We start from the raw sequence: 24,516 nt of genomic DNA, 5'->3' as shown, positions 1-24,516 counted from the left end.
ATACACACATATACATATATGTATGTATAGATGTATATATTTTATATATATATATACATATACATATATGTATGTATAGATGTATATATATATATATATACATATATGTATGTATATATATATATATATATATATATATATATATATATATATATATATATATATATATATATATATATATATATATATATATATATATATATATATATATATATATATATATATGTTGCAAAATGTGGGAATTGTGGAACTTTGAAGAATGTCCCATTGGGAATTTCCCAAAATTGGGGAACTTCGGAAATTTTGGGGAAAATGGTACAAAAAAATAAAAAACTTCAATGGTCTGAATGAGTTGAAATAGTTGGTGTTGATTTCCGAAGAGGCTAAACAATTTCAAGTTGGATTGGTTTGAATCGGTTGAACAATGTGGAAATGGTGGAAAATTTAAAAACGGCCAATTCATTTTAAATGGGTAAAATGTCTCGGAAAACCTGGAATTCTGGGAAATCTGGGAATTTTTGGAATTTGAAAGGGGAAACCCCGTGTTTTCCAAAGAGGCTAAACAGTTTCAAGTTGGAACGGTTTGAATCGGTTGAAAAATGTGGAAGTGGTGGAAGTTTGAAAAATGGCCAACTCATTTTGAATGAGAAAAATGTCCCGGAAAACCTGGAATTCTGGGAAATCTGGGATTTTTGGGAAATTTGACAAGAAAAATCCTGCGATTCTCGAAGAGGCTGAACAGTTTGAAGTTAGAACGGTTTGGATCAGTTGAAAAATGTGGAAATGGTGGAAGTTGGAAAACTGGCCAATTCATTTTGAATGAGAAAAATGTCCCGGAAAACCTGGAATTCTGGGAAATCTGGGATTTTTTTGGAATTTGACAAGGGAAAGCCTGCGATTCCCGGAGAGGCTTAACAGTTTCAAGTTAGAACGGTTTGAATCGGTTGAATCGGTTGAAAGGGGAAAACCCCGTGGTTTCCAAAGAGGCTAAACAGTTTCAAGTTGGAACGGTTTGAATCGGTTAAAAAATGTGGAAATGATGGAAGTTTGAAAAATGGCCAACTCATTTTCCATCCATCCATCCATTTTCTACCGCTTATTCCCTTTCGGGGTCGCGGGGGGCGCTGGCGCCTATCTCAGCTACAATCGGGCGGAAGGCAGGGTACACCCTGGACAAGTCGCCACCTCATCGCAGGGCCAACACAGATAGACAGACAACATTCACACTAATTTTGAATGAGAAAAATGTCTCGGAAAACCTGGAAATCTGGGATTTTTTGGAAATTTGACAATAAAAATCCTGCGATTCTCGAAGAGGCTAAACAGTTTCAAGTTGGAACGGTTTGAATCGGTTGAAAAATTTAAAAATGGTGGAAGTTTGAAAAATGGCCAACTCATTTTGAATGAGAAAAATGTCCCGGAAAACCTGGAATTCTGGGAAATCTGGGATATTTTTGGAATTTGACAAAGGGAAAGCCCGCGATTCCCAAAGAGGCTGAACGGTTTAAAGTTAGAACGGTTGGAATCGGTTGAATAATGTGGAAAAGGTGAAAAATTAAAAAAACGGCCAATTCATTTTAAATGGGTAAAATGTCTCGGAAAACCTGTAATTTTGGGAAATCTGGGATTTTTTGGAAATTTGACAAGGAAAATCCTGTGATTCCCAAAGAGGTTGAACAGTTTGAAGTTGGAACGGTTTGGATCGGTTGAAAAATGTGGAAGTGGTAGAAGTTGGAAAACTGGCCAATTCAATTAGATGGGAAAAATGTCCCGGAAAACCTGGAATTCTGGGAAATCTGGGATTTTTGGGAAATTTGACAAGAAAAATCCTGCGATTCTCGAAGAGGCTGAACAGTTTGAAGTTGGAACGGTTTGGATCGGTTGAAAAATGTTGAAACGGTTGAAAATTAAAAAATGGCCAATTTATTTTGAATGGGAAAATGTCCCAGAAAACCTTCAATTCTGGGAAACCTGGGATTTTTTGGAATTTGAAAGGGGAAAGCCCTTGATTTCCGAAGAGGCTAAACAGTTTCAAGTTGGAACGGTTTGAATCGGTGGAAAAATGTGGAAATGGTGGAAGTTGGAAAACTGGCCAATTCATTTTGAATGGGAAAAATGTCCCATAAAACCTGAAATTCTGGGAAATCAACAATTTTTTGGAGATTTGACAAGGAAAATCCTGTGATTCCCGAAGAGGCTGAACAGTTTGAAGTTGGAACGGTTTGGATCGGTTGAAAAATATGGAAGTGGTAGAAGTTGGAAAACTGGCCAATTCAATTAGATGGGTAAAATGTCTCGGAAAACCTGGAATTCTGGGAAATTTGGGATTTTTTTGGAATTTGACAAGGGAAAGCCTGCGATTCCTGAATAGGTTGAACAGCATGAAGTTGGAACGGTTTGGATCGGTTGAAAAATGTAGAAATGTTTGAAGTTGGAAAACTGGCCAATTCAATTAGATGGGTAAAATGTCTCGGAAAACTTGGAATTCTGGGAAATCTGGGATTTTTGGGAAATTTGACAAGAAAAATCCTGCGATTCTCGAAGAGGCTGAACAGTTTGAAGTTGGAACGGTTTGGATCGGTTGAAAAATGTGGAAAATGGTGGAAGTTGGAAAACTGGCCAATTCATTTTGAATGACAAAAATGTCCCGGAAAACCTGGAATTCTGGGAAATCTGGGAATTTTGGGAATTTGTCAAGGGAAAGCCCGCGATTCCCGAATAGGTTGAACAGTTTGAAGTTGGAACGGTTTGAATCGGGTGAAAAATGTGGAAGGTAGAGCACGCCAAAATCTGAAGAAGAAGAATACGTTGACAAAACTATAGCATTCACACAATAAAATAAAAGTACTGCAATAATAATAATAATGTAATAATGCTAAAGTTGGTCACGATACCATTGTTAAGGGCTTAATTGGTACTCAGTCGCTACCTTTAAAAGTATGTAGTTAGGTCCCCACAATGTCTGAAAAGAAAAAGGGCCAAAATACCCAACAAGCTTCTGCACGGAGAACTTGGAGAAGTTCCCCGTTTGTTACGATAAGCCGACGCTCTTTGGTCACGTTTATGTTTCTAATTCGGGATGAAAACGTTGGGGGGACACGCCGGCTTAGAGGACAAACAAGAGAGAGGCAAAAGACAATATTGTTTTTAAAAGTTGAGACGCTGTGGTGACGGAGGACTGCGACTGCTTGTGTTAGGAGGCTTTATTTTGGAGAAGGAACTGAGGGAGTCCTGCAGGGCGGCTCTCAGTTACCCACGGCTCGCATCTTCCAGATGTGGCCGGGCCGAGACCCTCATGCCGGGCTGGGAAAATGGTTAAGGTGAACATAAAGCAGGGGTCACCAACCTTTTTGAAACCAAGAGCTACTTCTTGGGTACTGATTAATGCGAAGGGCTACCAGTTTTACCCATCCTTGCACGCTACACCACTTAAATAATTTGCGTAATTTACCTTTAATAAATAAATCTATATATATATAAAAAATTGATATTTCTGTCTGTCATTCCGTCGTACGTTTTTTTTCCTTTTACGGAAAGTTTTTTGTAGAGAATAAATGATGAAAAAAACACTTAATTGAACGGTTTAAAAGAGGAGAAAACACGAAAAAATAAGAAAATTTCGACTCTTTAAAATTCGAATTTCAACCAAAAAAAAGAAAGGAAAAACTAGCTAATTTGAATCATTTTGAAAAAACTGAAAAAAGAATGTATGGAACATCATTAGTAATTTTTCCTGATTAAAATTAAATTTATAAATTTTGATGACATGTTTTAAATAGGTTAAAACCCAATCTGCACTTTGTTAGAATATACAACAAATTGGACCAAGCTATATTTCTAACAAAGACAAATCATTATTTCGTCTACATTTTCCAGAACAAAAATTTTTAAATACATTTTTAAATACTTTGAAATAAGATTTAAATTTGATTCTACGGATTTTTTAAATATTTGCATGAATATTTTTGGGGAATTGTAATCATAATAACTTTGAAAAAATATTTCACAAATATTCCTTGTCGAAAAAACAGAAGCTAAAATGAAGAATTTAATTAAAATGTATTTATTATTCTTTACAATAAACTAAATAAATTCACTTGAACATTGATTTAAATTGTCAGGAAAGAAGAGGAAGGAATTTAAAAGGTAAAAAGGTAAAATCATTTTTAAGGTTGTATTTTTTCTCTAAAATTGTCTTTCTGAAAGTTATAAGAAGCAAAGTAAAAAAAATAAATGAATTTATTTAAACAAGTGAAGACCAAGTCTTTAAAATATTTTCTTGGATTTTCAAATTCTATTTGAGTTTTGTCTCTCTTAGAATTAAAAATGTCGAGCAAAGCGAGACCAGCTTGCTCATAAATTAATACAATTTTAAAAATAGAGGCAGCTCACTGGTAAGTGCTGCTATTTGAGCTTTTTTTAGAACAGGCCAGCGGGCGACTTATCCGCGTCGGTGACCCCTGACGTAAACAAAGACTAGACCGGAGTATTTAAATCCCGATTATTACTCACGATTACCATATTTTCCAGACTATAAGGCTCACTTAATATAATTTTTCCCCCCAAAACTCGACAGTAGGCTTTATAACCCGGTACAGAATAATTTTGCTTGTGCTTACTGACCTCGAAGCTATTTTATATTGTACGTTGTTATAATGATAAGTGTGACCAGTAGATAGCAGTCACACATAAGAGATACGTGTAGACTGCAATATGACTCAAGTAAACAACACCAAAATGTTACATGCTCCATTGGAAATATAGAACATTACACACTATCAAAATGTTTTAGTAGGACTTTGGTAAGCTATGAAGCCACACCACTTGATGGATTCTACTGTGCTTCAACATAGGAGTATTATTATGGTGTGTGTATAAGGTAAGACATATTATCTGGTGTTTTGTTTCGCAATATTTCGCAAAGGCATTTTTTTTTACCTTCTGGTACCTGCTGATCTGTATTTGGGATCTGCATAAGTCCTGGAAGTTTGATGGATTGTACTGTGCTTCAACGTAGGAGTATTATTATGGTGTGTGTATAAGGTAAGACATATTATCTGGCATTTTGTTACGCAATATCATGCAAAAGGAACTTTTCTTAGCTAATGGTATCTGCTGATCTGTATTTGGGATCTGCATAAGTCCTGGAAATTTGATGGATTGTACTGTGCTTCAACATAGGAGTATTATTATGGTGTGTGTATAAGGTAAGACATAGTATCTGGCGTTTTGTTTCGCAATATTTCGCAAAAGCAACTTTTCTTACCTAATGGTATCTGCTGATCTGTATTTGGGATCTGCATAAGTCCTGAAAATTTGATGGATTGTACTGTGCTTCAACATAGGAGTATTATTATGGTGTGTGTATAAGGTAAGACATAGTATCTGGCGTTTTGTTTCGCGATATCATGCAAAAAGAACTTTTCTTACCTAGTGGTATCTGCTGATCTGTATTTGGGATCTGCATGAATCCTGAAAAATTGCACGAGTCCGCCTTTTTAGTCCGTGCTGATACCGTAGTTGATAATCTTCTTCTATTTCTCTATTTTCTTGTTATGGGACATTCATCCTCCTCTGTTGCCATTTCTAATATAAAGTAGTGTAAAGTTCTTACTTATATCTGTCAGTAAACTCGCCATGAAAGCGCTAAAACATACCGGTGTAGTGAGTTGACATTATTCACCCAAGGTACTTTAGTTATTAGAGAGTTCCGGTTGGACATTTTTTCACGGGACACATTTCCGGCGGATGAGGAGATGCATCTCCGTTATGGATTGAAGTAAAGTCCGAATGCCATTAAAACAGTTAGCGCCATCTTTTGACACTTCTTCCACTTTCGTCCTTGCACGCTACACCGCAAAAACAAAGATGACGGGGAGCAGATGCCGTCGAAGGTGAGCCACGTAAATAAGTCCCGCCCATAAAACGGCGACTTGAAGATCTGTAAAACACCATCCATGCAACATCTTGACCAAAGAACCACCATTACATTTTATGTAGACCAGTGATTTTCAACCATGAGTTTGTCGTGGAAAATTATGCAACTTCACCTCAATTGGTCCCCAAAAATATTTTTTGCAAATAAATAATCATAATAATGTGCCGTTGTCTAGTGCCTGTGCTGTGTAGAGCTTGGCAGGGTGACCATGTGAGGATGTTTTTTTGTGATCCCAATATGCAGAGCACAGTGGGAGACAGGGCGCAGGTAAAAATGTATGTAACGCTTAAACCAAAAATGAACAAAAGGCAAGTCCCGCCAGGAAAAGGCACAGAAGCATAGGGATGGCTATGCAAAACAAAAGTAAGAGTGAACAGGCTACAAAGTCGACCAAAACAGAATGCTGGACGACAGCAAAAACTTCCATGTGCGGAGCAAAGATGGCGTCCACAAAGTACATCCGTACATGACATGACAATCAACGATGTCCCCACAAAGACGGATAGTGTCCGCACAACTTAAATAGTCTCGATTGCGAAAAAAAAGCAGGTGCGGGCAATAGAACTCAAAGGAAGGCGTGACGCTGCTAACGGAGAACACCAACAAAACAGGAAGGGTCACCAAAATAACAGTGCAAGACAGGAACTAAAGCACGACACACAAAAAACTCAAAACAAGGCACGACAACCTGGTGGGGTTTTATTTTTTTAACCTTTTTGCTGGGGGTGTGCCTCCGTATTTTTTAAAATGAAAACAATGTGCCTCGGCTCAAAAAAGATGGAAAAACACTGATGTAGACCAAAAGGAAGTCTTTTACATTTAGAAAAAAAATAAATAATAATATGACTCCTTTGATTAGCCTTATAATCCGGTGCGCCTTATATATAAAACATGATCAAAAACAGAGCATTCATCGGCCGAGCGCCTTATAAACCGGTGCGCCTTATATATGAAAAGACGATTAAAAAATGGACCATTCATCAGCGGTGCGCCTTATAATCCAGTATGCCTTATATATGAAACATGATCAAAAATAGACCATTGATCAGCAGTGCGTCTTATAATCCAGCGCGCCTTATATATAAAAAAATATCAAAAACATAGCATTCATCGGCCGTGCGCCTTATAAACCGGTGCGCCTTATATATGCAAAAATTATTAGAAAATGGACCATTCATCAGCGGTGCACCTTATAATCCAGTGCGCTTTATATATGAAAAATTATCAAAAACAGAGCATTCATCAGCCGTGCGCCTTATAGACCGGTGCGCCTTATATAAGCGGAAACGGTTTAAAAAAATGGACCATTCATCAGCGGTGCGCTTTATAATCCAGTGCGCCTTATATATTAAGAAAATACCAAAAATAGACCATTCATCGGCGGTGCGCCTTATAGCCCGGTGAGCTTTATATATATGAAAAAATGGTCCAAAAATAGACCATTCATCAGCGGTGCGCCTTATAATCCAGTGCGCCTTATATATAAAAATGGTCAAAAATAGACCATTCATCAGCAGTGCGCCTTGTAATCCAGTGCGCCTTATATATAAAAAGAAATGATCAAAAACGGACCATTCATCGGTCGTGCGCCTTATAAACCGGTGCGCCTTATATATGCAAAAATGATTTTTAAAAAAAAATGGACCATTCATCTGCGGTGCGCTTTATAATCCAGTGCACTTTATATATAAAAAAATGACCAAAAATAGACCATTCATCGGCGGTGCGCCTTATAATCCGGTGAGTTTTATATATGAAAAAATGGTCCAAAAATAGACCATTCATCGGCGGTGCCCATTATAATCCAGTGCACTTTATATATGAAAAGATTATCAAAAATAGACCATCCATCAGCAGTGCGCCTTATATATGAAAAAATGATCAAAAATAGACCATCCTTCAGCAGTGCGCCTTATATATGAAAAAAATATCAAAAATAGACCATTCATCGGCGGTGCGCCTTATAATCCGGTGAGCTTTATATATCAAAAAATGGTCAGAAAATAGACCATTTATCAGCGGTGCCCCTTATAATCCGGTGCACCTTATATATGAAAAGATTATCAAAAATAGACAATCCATCAGCAGTGCGCCTTATGTTAAAAAAAAATGATCAAAAATAGACCATCCTTCAGCAGTGCGCCTTACATAGGAAAAAAATATCAAGAATAGACCATTCATCGGCAGTGCGGTTTATAATCCGGTGCGCCTTATATATGAAAAAATGTCCAAAATCAGACCATTCATCGGCAGTGCGCCTTATAATCTGGTGCGCCTTATGCATGAAAAAATTATCATAAATAGACCATTCAGCGGCAGTGCGCCTTATATATGAAGAAATTATAAAAAATAGACCATTCATCTGCGGTGCGTCTTATAATCTGGTGAGCCTTATAAATGAAAACATCATCATAAACAGACCATCCAGTGGCCTTGCGCCTTATAAACCGTTGCGCCTTTAATATGAAAAAAATTATAAAAAATAGACCATTCATCAGCGGTGCGCCTTATAATACGGTGCGCCTTATACATGGAAAAAAATATCAAAAATAGACCATGCGTGGCCAGTGCGCCTTATAATCCGGTGCGCCTTGTATATGAGGAAATGGTCAAAAATAGACCATCCATCAGAGGTGCGCCTTATACATGAAAAAATGGTCAAAATGGACCATCCAACAGCAGTGCGTCTTATATATGAAAAAAATTTCAAAGGGGGACCATCCATCAGCGGTGCGCCTTATATATGAAAACATTGTCAAAATCAGGCCATTTATCGGCAGTGTGCCTTATAAACCGGTGCGCCTTATATATGAAAATAATTATAAAAACTAGACCATCAGCGGTGCGCCTTATAATACGGTGCACCTTGTATATGAAAAAATGGTCAAAAATAGACCACACAACAGAAGTGCACCTTATATATGAAAAAATTATCGAAAATGGACCATCCATCAGCAGTGCGCCTTATGTGTGAAAACATTGTCAAAATTAGACCATTTATCGGCAGTGTGCCTTATAAACCGGTGCGCCTTATATATGAAAAAATATATATAAAAACTGGACCATTCATCAGCGGTGCGCCTTATAATACGGTGCGCCTTGTATATGAAAAAATGGTCAAAAATAGACCATACAACAGAAGTGCGCCTTATATGTGGAAAAATGGTCAAAAATAGACCATCCATCAGCAGTGCGCCTTATATATGAAAACATTGTCAAAATTAGACCATTTATCGGCAGTGTGCCTTATAAACCGGTGCGCCTTATATATGAAAAGAATTATAAAAACTAGACCATTCATCAGCGGTGTGCCTTATAATACGGTGCGCCTTGTATATTAAAAAATGGTCAAAAATAGACCATACAACATAAGTGCGCCTTATATATGGAAAAATTATCAAAAATGGACCATCCATCAGCAGTGCGCCTTATATATGAAACCATTGTCAAAATTAGACCATTTATCGGCAGTGTGCCTTATACACCGGTGCGCCTTATATATGAAAAAAATTATAAAAACTAGACCATTCATCAGCGGTGCGCCTTGTAATACGGTGCGCCTTGTATATGAAAAAATGGTCAAAAATAGACCATACAACAGAAGTGCGCCTTATATATGAAAAAATGGTCAAAAATAGACCGTGCATCAGCAGTGCGCCTTATATATGAAAACATTGTCAAAATTAGACCATTTATCGGCAGTGTGCCTTATAAACCGGCGCGCCTTATATATGAAAAAAATTATAAAAACTAGACAATTCATCAGCGGTGCGCCTTATAATACGGTGCACCTTGTATATGAAAAAATGGTCAAAAATAGACCATAAAGCAGAAGTGCGCCTTATATATGAAAAAATGGTCAAAATAGACCATCCATCAGCGGTGCGCCTTATATATGAAAACATTGTCAAAATTAGACCATTTATCGGCAGTGTGCCTTATAAACCGGTGCGCCTTATATATGAAAAGAATTATAAAAACTAGACCATTCATCGGCGGTGCGCCTTATAATAAGGTGCGTCTTGTATATGAAAAAATGGTCAAAAATAGACCATCCATCAGCTGTGCGCCTTATATGTGAAAAAATTATAAAAAGAAATAGACCATCCATCGGCAGTGCGCCTTATAATCTGGTGCACCTTATATGTGAAAAATTTGTCAAAAATGGACCATTAGTCGGCTGTGCGCCTTATAATCTGGTGCGCCTTATACATCAAAAAATTATCAAAAATGGACCATTCATCGGCGGTGCGCCTTATAATCTGGTGCGCCCTATGGCCCGGACAATAGGGTATTTACTATGTTACGTAAAACCCTTTCTGTTATAAGCAAACAGTGCAATATCCGGGCTTTTATTTCAAAAAGTGCAGTTGTAAAATAAAAAAAATTGCAGAGTGCCATCATAAAGTGCAAATTTTAGTGACAACATATGATTATGCACAAAAGGCAGATACTACTGTACGAATATGATATATGTATTTGCCAATAAAAACACCAATACATCCTTGAGCGTCTTTAAGAAGCAAACTTGATGTTACGCTCGTCTTTACCAATATTTTGGTACCAGAACCTAAATGTATTTCGATACTTTTCTAAATAAAAGGGACCACGAAAAAAATTGCATTATTGTCTTTATTTTAACAACAAACCTTAAGTTCATGAAACATATGTTTATTATTGTAATTTAGTCCTTAAATAAAATAGTGAACATACTAGACAACTTTTAGTAGTAGGTAAACAAAAAAGGACTCCTAATTAGTCTGCTGACATATGCAGTAACATATTGTGTCATTTGTACACATTTTATATGAAGGACAAACTGTAAAAATTGATAAACAATCTACATGTTCATTTACTGTTAATATCTGCTTATTTTCTGTTTTAACACATTTTATCTACACTTCTGTTCAAATGTAATAATCACTTATTATTCTCTTCTTTGATACTTTACATTAGTTTTGGATGATACCACATACTTATGTATCGGATTCGATACCAAGTCGCTACAGGATCATACGTTGGTCATTTTCAAAGTCCTCATGTGTCCATAGACCTATTTCCTCAGTTTATAAACATAATATACATTTTATTTTAAAAGATTTTGTGACGATAAAAGATATCGATGTAATCACAGTAGTAACGACTAGATTTAGATGGATCAGATATAGTCTTAGATTTAGTTTGGTCAGATCAAGTCTTGAACTTAGATTGGTCAGAGCTAGTCTTAGATTTAGATTGATCAGATCTAGTCTAAGAGCTGCTGCCAATACCTCAGTAGGTTTCATCAGTTCATACTCATAGACTTAAATTGGTCAGATTTAGTCTCAGTCTTAGATGGGTCAGATCTATTCTTAGATTTAGTCTGGTCGGATCTATTCTTCTACTTAGATTGGTCAGATCTAGTCATACATTCAGTTTGGTCTGATCTAGTCTTCGACTTAGATTGGTCAGATCAAGTCTTAGATTTAGTTTGGTCTGATCAAATCTTGAACTTAGATTGGTCAGATCTAGTCTTAGACTTAGATTGGTCAGATCTAGTCTTAGATTTAGATGGATCAGATATAGTCTTAGATTTAGTTTGGTCTGATCTAGTCTTCGACTTGGATTCGTCAGATCTAGTCTTAGATTTAGTTTGGTCAGATCAAGTCTTGAACTTAGATTGTTCAGATCTAGTCTTAGAATTAGATGGATCAGATATAGTCTTAGATTTAGTCTGGTCTGATCTAGTCTTTGACTTAGATTGGTCAGATCTAGTCTTAGATTTAGTTTGGTCAGTTCAAGTCTTGAACTTAGATTGGTAAGATCTAGTCTTAGACTTAGATTGGTCCGATCTAGTGTTAGATTTAGATGGATCAGATATAGTCTTAGATTTAGTTCTGTCAGATCAAGTCTTGAACTTAGATTGATTAGATCTAGTCTAACAGCTGGTGCCAATACCTCAGTAGGCTTCATCAGTTCATACTCATAGACTTAAATTGGTCAGATTTAGTCTCAGTCTTAGATGGGTCAGATCTAGTCTTAGATTTAGTCTGGTCAGATCTATTCTTCTACTTAGATTGGTCAGATCTAGTCTTAGATATAGTTTGGTCAGATCAAGTCTTGAACTTAGATTGGTCAGATCTAGTCTTAGATTTAGTTTGGTCGGATCAAGTCTTGAACTTAGATTGTTCAGATCTAGTCTTAGACTTAGATTGGTCCGATCTAGTGTTAGATTTAGATCAATCAGATATAGTCTTAGATGTTGTTTGGTCAGATCAAGTCTTGAACTTAGATTGGTCAAATCAAGTCTTCGACTTAAATTGTTCAGATCTAGTCTAACAGCTGCTGCCAATACCTCAGTAGGCTTCATCAGTTCATACTCATAGACTTAAATTGGTCAGATTTAGTCTCAGTCTTAGATGGGTCAGATCTAGTCTTAGATTTAGTCTGGTCAGATATATTCTTCTATTTAGATTGGTCTGATCTAGTCTTTGATTTAGATTGGTCAGATCTAGTCTTAGATGTAGTTTGGTAAGATCAAGTCTTGAATTTAGATTGGTCAGATCTAGTCTTAGACTTAGATTGGTCAGACATAGTCTTACATTTAGTTTGGTCAGATCAAGTCTTGAACTTAGATTGGTCAGATCTATTCTTAGACTTAGATTGGTCAGATCTAGTATTTGACTAAGATTGGTCGGATCAACTCTTATACTTAGATTGGTCAGATATAGTCTTGGACTTAGATTGATCAGATCTAGTCTTAGATTTGATCTGGTCAGATCTAATCTTTGACTTAGAATGGTCAGCTTTAGTCTTAGACTTAGATGGGTCAGATATAGTCTTAGATTTAGTTTGGACAGATTTAGTATTAGACAGATTGGTCGGATCCAGTCTTAGATCTAGATTGCTCAGATCTAGTGTTAGACTTAAATTGGTCAGATTTAGTCTTAGATTTAATCTGCTCAGATCTAGTCTTAGATTTAATCTGGTCGGATCTAGTCTTAAATTTAGATGGGTCAGCTATAGTCTTAGATTTAATTTGGACAGATTTAGTCTTAGACATAGATTGGTCGGATCCAGTCTTTGATCTAGATTGCTCAGATCTAGTTTTAGATTTAGATTGGTCAGATCTAGTGTTAGACTTAAATTGGTCAGATCTAGTCTTAGATCTAATCTGGTCAGATCTAGTCTTAGAGTTAGATGGGTCAGATATAGTCTAAGATTTAGTTTGGACAGATTTAGTTTCAGACATAGATTGGTCGGAGCCAGTGTTAGATCTAGATTGCTCAGATGTAGTTTTAGACCTAGATTGGTCAGATCTAGAGTTAGATTTAGATTGGTCAGATCTAGTCTAATGGCTGGTACCAATACCTCAGTAGGCTTCAATAGTTATGCTCAAAGACTTAAATTGGTCAGATCTAGTCTTAGACTTAGATTGGTCAGATCTAGTCTTTGATTTAGATTGGTCAGATCTAGTCTTTGACTTAGAATGGTCAGATCTAGTCTTAGATTTAGTTTGGTCAGCTCTAGTCTTAGACTTACATTGGTCAGATCTAGTCATAGACTTAGATTGGTCAGATCCAGTCTTGGACTTATTTTGGCCAGATCTTGTCTTAGACTTAAAATGGTCAGATCTAGTCTAACGGCTGGTGCCAATTTCTCAGTAGGCTTCAATAATTCATGCTAAAAGACTTAAATTGGTCAGATCTCGTCTTAGACTTAGATTGTCAGTCCAGTGGCTGATGGCAAAACCCCAAATATTTATACTCCAAAAACCAGGTTGGTGTGCCTGGGCAAGGATGGTTTCGGGATGCGCCGTTTTGTTAGCGGTCTTATTTCCGTGGCTCTCCTTCGACAGCGTGTTCTTCCCATCGTCTTTGTTGTAGCTGTGTAGCGTGCAAGGACGGGAGTGGAAGAAGTGTCAAAAGATGGCGCTAATTGTTTTAATGACATTCAGACTATAACAGAGCAGTGAAAAACTGTCTGACCGGAACTCTCTAATAACCAAAATTTCCTTGGGTGAATAATGTAAAGTCACTACACCGGTATGTTTTAGCGCTTTAATGGTGAGTTTATTGACAGATATAAGTAAGAACTTTACACTACTTTATATTAGAAATGGCAAAAGCGGAGGAGATTGAGGAAAACTTAGAAAAATAAGAAGCTTATCCACTACGATGTCGGCACGGACTACAAAGGTGGACTCGCTCAATTTTTCAGGGCTTATGCAGATCCCAAATACAGATCAGCTGGTACCAAAAGGTAAGAAAAGTGGCTTTTGCATAATATTTCGAAACAAAACGCAGATAATATGTCTTACCTTATACACACACCATAATAATACCCCTATGTTGAAGCACAGTACAATCCATCAAGCTTCATAGCTTACCAAAGTTGTACTAAAACATTTTAACTGATTTTTGAGCGCTAATGTTCCATATTTTTAATGGAACATATAAAATGTTGGAGTCATATTTCGGTATACACATATCTCTTATGTGTGACTGCCATCTACTGGTCACACTTATCATTTCACTATGTACCAAATAAAACAGCTTCAAGGTCGGTAAGCAAAACCAGAATTTTTCCTTGCATTAGGCGCACCGTCGAGATTGGAGGAAGAAAAAAATATTTTAAGTGCGCCTCATAGTCCGGAAAATACGGTTCTAGTGCAGACCTAGACCAGAGACAATTCCTTGGTTATTCCTCATGCAGATTCTGGAGAAGAGGGGGGGGGGCAGCTGGAAAAATGTGATATCATGCCCACTACAGGTGTATCGCCCTCTCTTCCCACCGGAGTAAGACCGGAGTGTACCGCTGTGTCATTGCAGACGTTGGCTGGTACACAGAGGAGGACCTTTTCACCTGCAGATCCCTGGGACTCTAATAATATCTGCGGGAAGAATGCCTCTCTGTCCATACCCCCGCTCTAACTCTCGCCTCCCGGAAACTTCCAAACCGCTGTCCTTTGCCATCGGCTGAAACAAGCCCGCTTTATGCAGGTGTTACTTCATACAAAGTGGGGACCTCATTAACTTCATACAAAGTGGGGACCTCATTAACTTCGTGAAAAGTGGGGACCTCATTAACTGTACTGTAATCTGATCCAATGTTGCATTTAATTGATCAGTTTCTTCCCTCTTGACCACACCTCCATGGTTTTAGGTCGGTGACGGCTTCAAGAAGCAAAAAGCGATAAAACCAAAGAGCTCGGTTCCCTGCTTAGTTTCCCTTTTAAGCACATTACGGGGCAGATGACTGTAAAAATGCGAGCTTTGTCTTGTGGAATGCACATCTGAACCTGCGCCCCGAGGGCTGAGAAAACGTGTCAGTACACTACCAGACGGAGAGGGCACCCTGCAGGAGCGGCTTCGGCTGCCATAAAGCGCACTGAGATGCCTCAGAACAGGATGAACCCGACAAAAGTCTCTCCGTGATCAAAGAACCAAGGTCTGTTCCCTTTGCCGGAGTTACAAAATTACCAAGAACAACCCTGTTACGCATGTCTACAAAAGTCCACTATTTGGAAAAATGCTTCCAGCTAACAGTAATCCCTAAACCCCGACTTGCGGCCTGTGCGGCCGAGGGCTCGGTCCGCATCTCCTCCTTTGAAGGGCCTTGAAATCATAGGGAAGTGCGGCAAGGACAGTCATCAAATAACTGCTCTACCACTTAGAGGGGGAAGCGTTCCCACACAGGACACGCATTGTCTCGCACCAGGATCGGCGGAAAAAAAACGTCTAAGTGCAAAGTTGAGAGGGAGAGGAGCCGGGCAACCACGGTGGAGGAGGGTCGGGGCTGGGGGGGTGTGGTCCGCTTTTGGCCTTCAGTGTGGACCAGGCCACTGTGGTGATAGGGTGAACACTCGCATGATGACAGGTCCACCAAGACTGCATTGATATAACACTCCTTTTCCGTTAATTTTCCGGTATTTTATTTGTACTTTTCCCGGCAGGCACAAAGACCGATTGATTGATTGAGACTTTTATTAATAGATTGCACAGTACAGAACATATTTCCGTACAATTGACCACTAAACGGTAACACCCGAATGAGTTTTTCCACTTGTTCAAGTCGGGGTCCACGTTAATCAGTTCATGGTAAAGACATTGATACAACGTTTAAAACTGACGTTGAAACAACGTCGCAAAGTCCGACGTTAGATCGAGGTTTTCGGTTGGGAAATGACCAAATTCAATGTTCAAAATCAAGGTCAGAACGAACCCAACATTGATTTAACGTCGTCAAGAAGCATGTTGTTTCAAAGTTGTATTTAAGTTGTAGAATATTGGTTGGGAAATGACCAAATTTCAATGGTCTTATCCACCGGAACCCAACATCTTCAAAAATCACGTTGTTTCGATGTTAGGTTTGAGTTGTAGAATATTGGTTGGGAAATGACCAAAATTCAATGTTCAAAATCAACGTCAGAACCTGTCCTTGATTTAACGTCGTCAAGAAGCATGTTGTTTCAACGTTGTATTTAAGTTGTGGAATTTTGGTTGGGAAACGACCAGATTTCAATGGTCAAATCAACCAGAACCCAACATCGTAAAAAAGCACATTGTTTCGTTGTTAGGTTTGAGTTGTAGAATATCGGTTGGGAAATGACCAAAATTCTGTGGTCAAATCAACGTCAGAACCTAACATTGATTTAACGTCGTCAAGAAGCATGTTGTTTCAACCTTGTATTTAAATTGTGGAATTTTGGTTGGGAAACGACCAGATTTCAATGGTCAAATCAACCCGAACCCGACAACGTCAAAAAGCACGTTGTTTCAACGTTGGGTTTGAGTTGTAGAATATTGGTTGGGAAATGACTAAATTTCAACGGTCTAATTAACTAGAACTCAACATTGTCAAAAAACCATGTTGTTTCAAGGTTGTATTTAAGTTGTACAATTTTGGTTGGGAAAAGATCAAATTTCAATGGTCAAATCAACCGGAACCCGACAACGTCAAAAAGCACGTCGTTTCAACGTTGGGTTTGAGTTGTAGAATATTGGTTGGGAAATGACTAAATTTCAATGTTCTAATTAACTAGAACCCAACATCGTCAAAAAACCATGTTGTTTCAAGGTTGTATTTAAGTTGTAGAATTTTGGTTGGGAAACGACCAGATTTCAATGGTCAAATCAACCGGAACCCGACAATGTCAAAAAACACCTTGTTTCAACGTTGGGTTTGAGTTGTAGAATATTGGTTGGGAAATGACTAAATTTCAATGGTCTAATTAACTAGAACCCAACATCGTCAAAAAACCATGTTGTTTCAAGGTTGTATTTAAGTTGTAGAATTTTGGTTGGGAAAAGACCAAATTTCAACGGTCAAATCAACCAGAACCCGACAAAGTCAAAAAGCACGTTGTTTCAACGTTAAGTTCGAGTTGTAGAAGATAGATTGGAAAATGACCAAAAATCAACGTCAGAACCAAAACGTTGATTAAACGTCGTCAAAAAAGCATGTTGTTTCAAGGTTAGGTTCGAGTCTCTCAATGCCAGGACCTAATTCAACAAGTTCTCAACGTTGTTTCAACGTCTTGTGCCCGCCGGGTTAATTACATTGCCTTCATGCCATCCGTCATTAACGTCTAAATTTAGTATAAATGATGATATAATAAATTCCAAAAATAAACCCTTCTGGTGAGATAATCCAAAAGAAGGTGGTAGTTTTTGGAAAACGGAAAAAAAAAACCATCAAACTTGCCGTCAACGGAATAATACCTGGTGTACCTTTCGAATCTTTTAACGGCTCTTGTACGTTAAAAGTTGCTGGCCGTCTGTGGGTTTGCGGTTAATCTTGTTTTATTCATATTTATGTTTCTGTATATCCACAATCTCGGCAGACACAAGACCATTGAAACAACGTTGAGAAGTGGTTGGATTAGGTCCTGCCGTTGAGCAACTCAAACATAATGCTGAAACAACATGCTTTTTGACGACGTTGAATCAATGTCGGGTTCTGACGTTGAATTTTGGTCATTTCCCAACCAATATTCTACAACAAATACGACGTTGAAACAACATGCTTTTCGAAGACGTTAATTCAACGTTGTTTTTTTATGTTGGTTTGACCATTGAAATTTGGTCATTTTCCAAACAATATTCAATAACAAATATAACGTCAAAACAACGTGATTTTTGATGATGTTTAATCAATGTCAGTTTCTGACCATTGAAATTTGGTTATTTTTCAACCAATATTCTACGATTCAAACCTAACGTTGAAACAACATGCTTTTTGACGATGTTAAATCAACATCGGGTTTTTTGACGTTGATTTGACCATTGGTATTTGGTCATTTCCCAACCAATATTCTACAACAAATACGACGTTGAAACAACATGCTTTTTGAAGACGTTAAATCAACGTTGGGTTTTTTTGATGTTGATTTGACCATTGAAATTTGGTCATTTTCCAACCAATATTCTACAACACAATTACAACATGAAAACAACATGCTTTTTGACAACGTTTAATCAATGTCAGTTTCTGACCATTGAAATTTGGTTATTTTTCAACCAATATTCTACGATTCAAACCTAACGTTGAAACAACATGCTTTTTGACGACGTTAAATCAACATCGGGTTTTTTGACGTTGACTTGACTATTGAAATTTAGTAATTTTCCAACCAATATTCTACAACACGAATACAACGTTGAAAAAAACATGCCTTTTTTGACGTTAAATCAATGTTGGGTTCCGACGTTGATTTGACCATTGAAATTTGGTTATTTTCCAACCAATATTCTACAACTCAAACACAACGTTGAAACAACATGCTTTTCGACGACGTTAAATCAACATTGGGGTTTTTTTTAAGTTGATTTGACCATTGAAATTTGGTTATTTTTCAACCAATATTTTACAACTCAAACCTAACGTTGAAACAACATGCTCTTTGACGACGTTAAATCAACATTGGGTTTTTTGACGTTGATTTGACCATTGAAATTTAGTCATTATCCATCCAATTTTCAACAACACGAATACAACATTGAAAAAAACATGCCTTTTGACGTTAAATAAATGTTGGGTTCCGACGTTGATTTGACCATTGAAATTTGGTTATTTTCCAACCAATATTCTACAACTCAAACACAACGTTGAAACAACATGCTTTTTGACGACGTTAAATCAACATTGGGTTCTTTTTAAGTTGATTTGACCATTGAAATTTGGTTATTTTTCAACCAATATTTTACAACTCAAACCTAACGTTGAAACAACATGCTTTTTGACGACGTTAAATCAACATTGGGTTCTTTTTAAGTTGATTTGACCATTGAAATTTGGTTATTTTTCAACCAATATTTTACAACTCAAACCTAACGTTGAAACAACATGCTTTTTGACGACGTTAAATCAACATTGGGTTTTTTTTTAAGTTGATTTGACAATTGAAATTTGGTTATTTTCCAACCAATATTCTACAACTCAAACCTAACGTTGAAACAACATGCTTTTTGACAACGTTAAATCAATATTGGGTTCTTTTTAAGTTGATTTGACCATTGAAATTTGGTTATTTTTCAACCAATATTTTACAACTCAAACCTAACGTTGAAACAACATGCTTTTCGACGACGTTAAATCAACATTGGGTTCTTTTTAAGTTGATTTGACCATTGAAATTTGGTCATTCTCCAACCGGTATTCTACGACTCAAACCTAACGTTGAAACAACAACAATTTCCATCAGTAAAGTATACATCGGAGGGATGTGAAGTGAATTATATTTATATAGCGCTTTTTCTCTAGTGACTCAAAGCGCTTTACATAGTGAAACCCAATATCTAAGTTATATTTAAACCAGTGTGGGTGGCACCGGGGGGCAGGTGGGTAAAGTGTCTTGCCCAAGGACACAACGGCAGTGACTAGGATGGCGGAAGCGGGGATCGAACCTGCAACCCTCAAACTGCTGGCATGGCTGCTCTACCAACCGAGCTATGACAAAATTCGAATGATTTCGATATAATTGTAAAACAATAACAAATACGACAATTTGATTAATAGAGCAAGCGGATAAAACACACTTTATAGTCTCATGGCGTATTTTCGGCCCCAGCACCCCCCCGCGACCCCAAAAAGGGACAAGCGGTAGAAAATGATATTTATGCTGGCTATGAACTGCATTCTTTTTTTTTTAAACATTAAAATTGCACTTTTGCATGAATAGAAAATGTTTGTAAACGCGCCACCGCTCTCATGAACGCTCAATCGCAGTGACCGTGCGGAAACGAGTTCCGGGTACTCCATGGGGTCCAAATGGCTACGATGAATCGAAGCAACCAAAGCATTTTTTTTCCAAAAATCGATGCATTGACGCATCCCGACATATTTCGAAGGATTCTTTAAAAGGAAAATTTTAGACTTAGACTTCCTTTTTTATCGTCATTCAATTTTGAATTTTACAGTACAAATAAGAACAAAATTTGGTTCCGTTAGCTTTTAGTAGTGCAGGATAAAAAAAGCAAATGAATAGATTACTGTACGGATAAATACATTGCACTTTTGCATATGCATCCGCGTTTATGGATGTATGTTACATTGTCTTTTTTAGTCCAGCGAGTTAATCCATTTTGAGGGGGAGTTGAGGGGATAATTTTATTATTATTTTACTGACACTTGTCTGCGAAAAATGTCAATACTGCAAAATAAGTTCAATATACTTAAAAAATATATATATATAAATATGTAAATTAAAAAAAAAACAGAATAAGAAAGAAGTGGGGAAAGTGTATGTATATCATAACCCGTATCGATATCGGTCCTATCGATATTTGAATCGACCCACCCCCAAAAAAAACTGTTTATTTTGAAGTGAATATCGATTTCCGGAGAAAAAAAAAACAGAATAAGAAAGAAGTGGGGAAAGTGTATGTATATCATAACCCGTATCGATATCGGTCCTATCGATATTTGAATCGACCCGCCCCAAAAAAAACTGTTTATTTTGAAGTGAATATCTAAATTGGCCCTAGTGAGTGAATGTGAGTGTGAATGTTGTCTGTCTATCTGTGTTGACCCTGTGATGAGGTGGCGACTTGTCCAGGGTGTACCCTGCCTTCTGCCCGATTGTAGCTGAGATAGGCGCCAGCGACCCCCGCGACCCCGAAAGGGAATAAGCGGTAGAAAATGAATGGATCGATTTCCGAAGAAGAAAAAAACAGAATAAGAAAGAAGTGGGCAAAGTGTATGTACATCATAACCCGTATCGATATTGGTCCTATCGATATTTGAATCGACCCGCCCCAAAAAAACGAGTTTATTTTGAAGCGAATATCGATTTCTGAAGAAAAAAAAACAGAATAAGAAAGAAGTGGGGAAAGTATATGTATATCATAACCCGTATCGATATTGGTCCTATCGATATTTGAATCGACCCGCCCCCAAAAAACGCGTTTATTTTGAAGTGAATATCGATTTCCGAAGAAAAAAACAACAGAATAAGAAAGAAGTGGGGAAAGTGTATGTATATCATAACCCGTATCGATATTGGTCCTATCGATATTTGAATCGACCGACCCCACAAAACCAGTTTATTTTGAAGTGAATATCGATTTCCGAAGAAAAAAAAAAAACAGAATAAGAAAGAAGTGGGGAAAGTGTATGTATATCATACCCCGTATCGATATTGGTCCTATCGATATTTGAATCGACCCGCCCCAAAAAAACGAGTTTATTTTGAAGTGAATATAGATTTCTGAAGAAAAAAAAACAGAATAAGAAAGAAGTGGGGAAAGTATATGTATATCATAACCCGTATCGATATTGGTCCTGTCGATATTTGAATCGACCCGCCCAAAAAAAACAGTTTATTTTGAAGTGAATATCGATTTCCGAAGGAAAAAAAAAAATAAGAAAGAAGTGGGTAAAGTGTATGTACATCATAACCCGTATTGATATTGGTCCTATCGATATTTGAATCGACCCGCCCCAAAAAAACTGTTTATTTTGAAGCGAATATCGATTTCCGAAGAAAAAAAAACAGAATAAGAAAGAAGTGGGGAAAAAAAACAGTTTATTTTGAAGTGAATATCGATTTCCGAAGAAAAAAAAACAGAATAAGAAAGAAATGGGGAAAGTATATGTATATCATAACCCGTATCAATATTGGTCCTATCGATATTTGAATCGACCCGCCCCACAAAACCAGTTTATTTTGAAGTGAATATCGATTTCCGAAGGAAAAAAAAACAGAATAAGAAAGAAGTGGGGAAAGTGTATGTACATCATAACCCGTATCGATATTTGAATCGACCCGCCCCAAAAAAACGAGTTTATTTTGAAGTGAATATCGATTTCCGAAGGAAAAAAAAACAGAATAAGAAAGAAGTGGGGAAAAAAAACAGTTTATTTTGAAGTGAATATCGATTTCCGAAGAAAAAAAAAACAGAATAAGAAAGAAGTGGGGAAAGTGTATGTATATCATAACCCGTATCGATATTGGTCCTATCGATATTTGAATCGACCCGCCCCAAAAAAACGAGTTTATTTTGAGGTGAATATCGATTTCCGTGCGTCAAAGCGGTTTGGGATGACTTTGATGCGGTAAAGTGAAAAGTGGCCCCCAAGGGCCCAATAAGAAAGAGAGTTTTATTGTGTTTTTTTTTTTTTTTTTTTTTTTTTTTTATGAATGTCTTACCTTCCGTGGACGCCTGTAGAAGCAGGGTAAAGGTGAGCAATGTCGCCAGAGTGGAATCCATAAGCCACCTTTTCGTTTTCCACCTGGTGGACCACCTGTGCGTCTCCATGCTCGCCGTCAAGCCTCGGTGCGACTTTTCAAGGTTTTGAGGGTGTTGGGTTTTTTTTTTCGTTCGGTTCTTAAAGCCCTTTTCCACTAGAAGAAAGCCATGAGTGGGGAGTTGTAAACGCCTCTCGTGTCTCGGGGCCCCCGATCCTCCGTTCCCGGGCTCTGCGTGCACTGGCTACACTTTGCTGGGTCCAGGGGGCGAGGAGGAGGGCCGGAGGGGGGAAAAGATCCTGCGCGCACCGCAGCGACGTTTACACTTGAGGGGAGAAACCGGGGCCCCCGATTAGCAAATCACGGGGCTGGAAATTCTCCCGTGGGTCCCTCCCATCGTCCCAAAAAAAAAAAAAAAAAAAAAAAAAAAAAAAAAAGGCCCCCGCGGCGCGCGGCGCTCTGAGGGTCCCCCGCGGAGGCGCGCCTGGGGAGGCGTCGTGGACCTTGGAAAGTGGACGTTTTGTAAGAGCGCGCGTGCACGCGCGCTAACGTGATTTGCGTGATGATGAGTTTTGGTCACGTGACTGAACTTTTCCAAACATATGAAGAAATGAATAATTCTCTTTACATTTTTTATACATTTTCCTGCATATTTTTATTATTATTTATATTATTTTTGTATTTATGTCATTTATTTTTTTTACCTGGTTTTTATTTGATCTATTTCTCTGTATTATTATTTCTATTATCTATTTATTTATGTCATTTATTTATACCTGGAGTTTTTATTTATTATTATTTATATTATCTATTTTTTTTTTACATTGCATGATGAGGAAAATAAATATTTGAGCCCTTGATGATTTTGTCATTTTTCATTTTTTAAGGCATTGGTTTTATTTGATCTATTTTCTATTTATTATTGTTTGTATGATCTATTTAAAAAAACAACATTTTTTTTAGCTGTATGGGTAAAAATAGATATTTGAGCTAAGTTTTTATTTTTCATGACACAGGTTTTATTTAAAAAAAATACTTTTATTATTATTTATATCATCTATTTTTTATGTCATTTATTTATACCTGGAGTTTTTATTTTTCATGGCACAACTATTTCTATTCATTATTATTTATATTATCTATTTTTTTTTTACATTGCATGATGAGGAAAATAAATATTTGAGCCCTTGATGATTTTGTCATTTTTCATTTTTTAAGGCTTTGGTTTTATTTGATCTATTTTCTATTTATTATTGTTTGTATGATCTATTTAAAAAAACAACAACATTTTTTTTAGCTGTATGGGTAAAAATAGATATTTGAGCTAAGTTTTTATTTTTCATGACACAGGTTTTATTTTAAAAAAATACTTTTATTATTATTTATATTATCTATTTTTTATGTCATTTATTTATACCTGGAGTTTTTATTTTTCGTGGCACAACTATTTCTATTTATTATTATTTATATTATCTATTTTTTTTTACATTGCATGATGAGGGAAATAAATATTTGAGCCCTTGATGATTTTGTCATTTTTCATTTTTTAAGGCATTGGTTTTATTTGATCTATTTTCTATTTATTATTGTTTGTATGATCTATTTAAAAAAAAACAAAACATTTTTATAGCTGTATGGGTAAAAATAGATATTTGAGCTAAGTTTTTATTTTTCATGGCTCAGGTTTTATTTAAAAAATATATTTTGATTATTATTTATGTTATCTATTTTTTTATGTCATTTATTTATTACCTTGATTTATGAGAAAATTAAATATTTGAGGTCTTGCTGATTTTGTAATTTTTCATTTTTTTATGGCATTGGTTTTATTTTATCTATTTTCTATTTATTCATGTTTGTGGGATCTTTTTTATTTTTATCTTTTTATTTTTTATTTTCTGTCTGTATG

The 24,516-nt window shown here is 36.8% G+C and overlaps 1 protein-coding gene across 3 annotated transcripts in view; it reads right to left on the bottom strand.

The window, feature by feature from the left end:
- Positions 1–23,015, bottom strand: part of col11a1a (collagen, type XI, alpha 1a) — a 240,558-nt gene extending 217,543 nt beyond the window's left edge. For all 3 annotated transcript variants that reach the window (XM_061922326.1, XM_061922327.1, XM_061922328.1), the window contains exon 1: positions 22,569–23,015. In XM_061922326.1, the coding sequence (XP_061778310.1) occupies positions 22,569–22,677 (109 nt within the window). In that variant the 5' untranslated portion in view covers positions 22,678–23,015. The remainder of the gene's footprint in view (positions 1–22,568) is intronic.
- Between the last annotated feature and the right edge of the window lie 1,501 nt (positions 23,016–24,516).

Source organism: Nerophis ophidion, linkage group LG15, assembly GCF_033978795.1.
Source record: "Nerophis ophidion isolate RoL-2023_Sa linkage group LG15, RoL_Noph_v1.0, whole genome shotgun sequence".
Classification (NCBI taxonomy): Eukaryota; Metazoa; Chordata; class Actinopteri; order Syngnathiformes; family Syngnathidae; genus Nerophis; species Nerophis ophidion.
The sequence above is the reverse complement of the archived record's forward strand: the minus strand, read 5'-3'. Positions and strand labels throughout refer to the sequence as shown.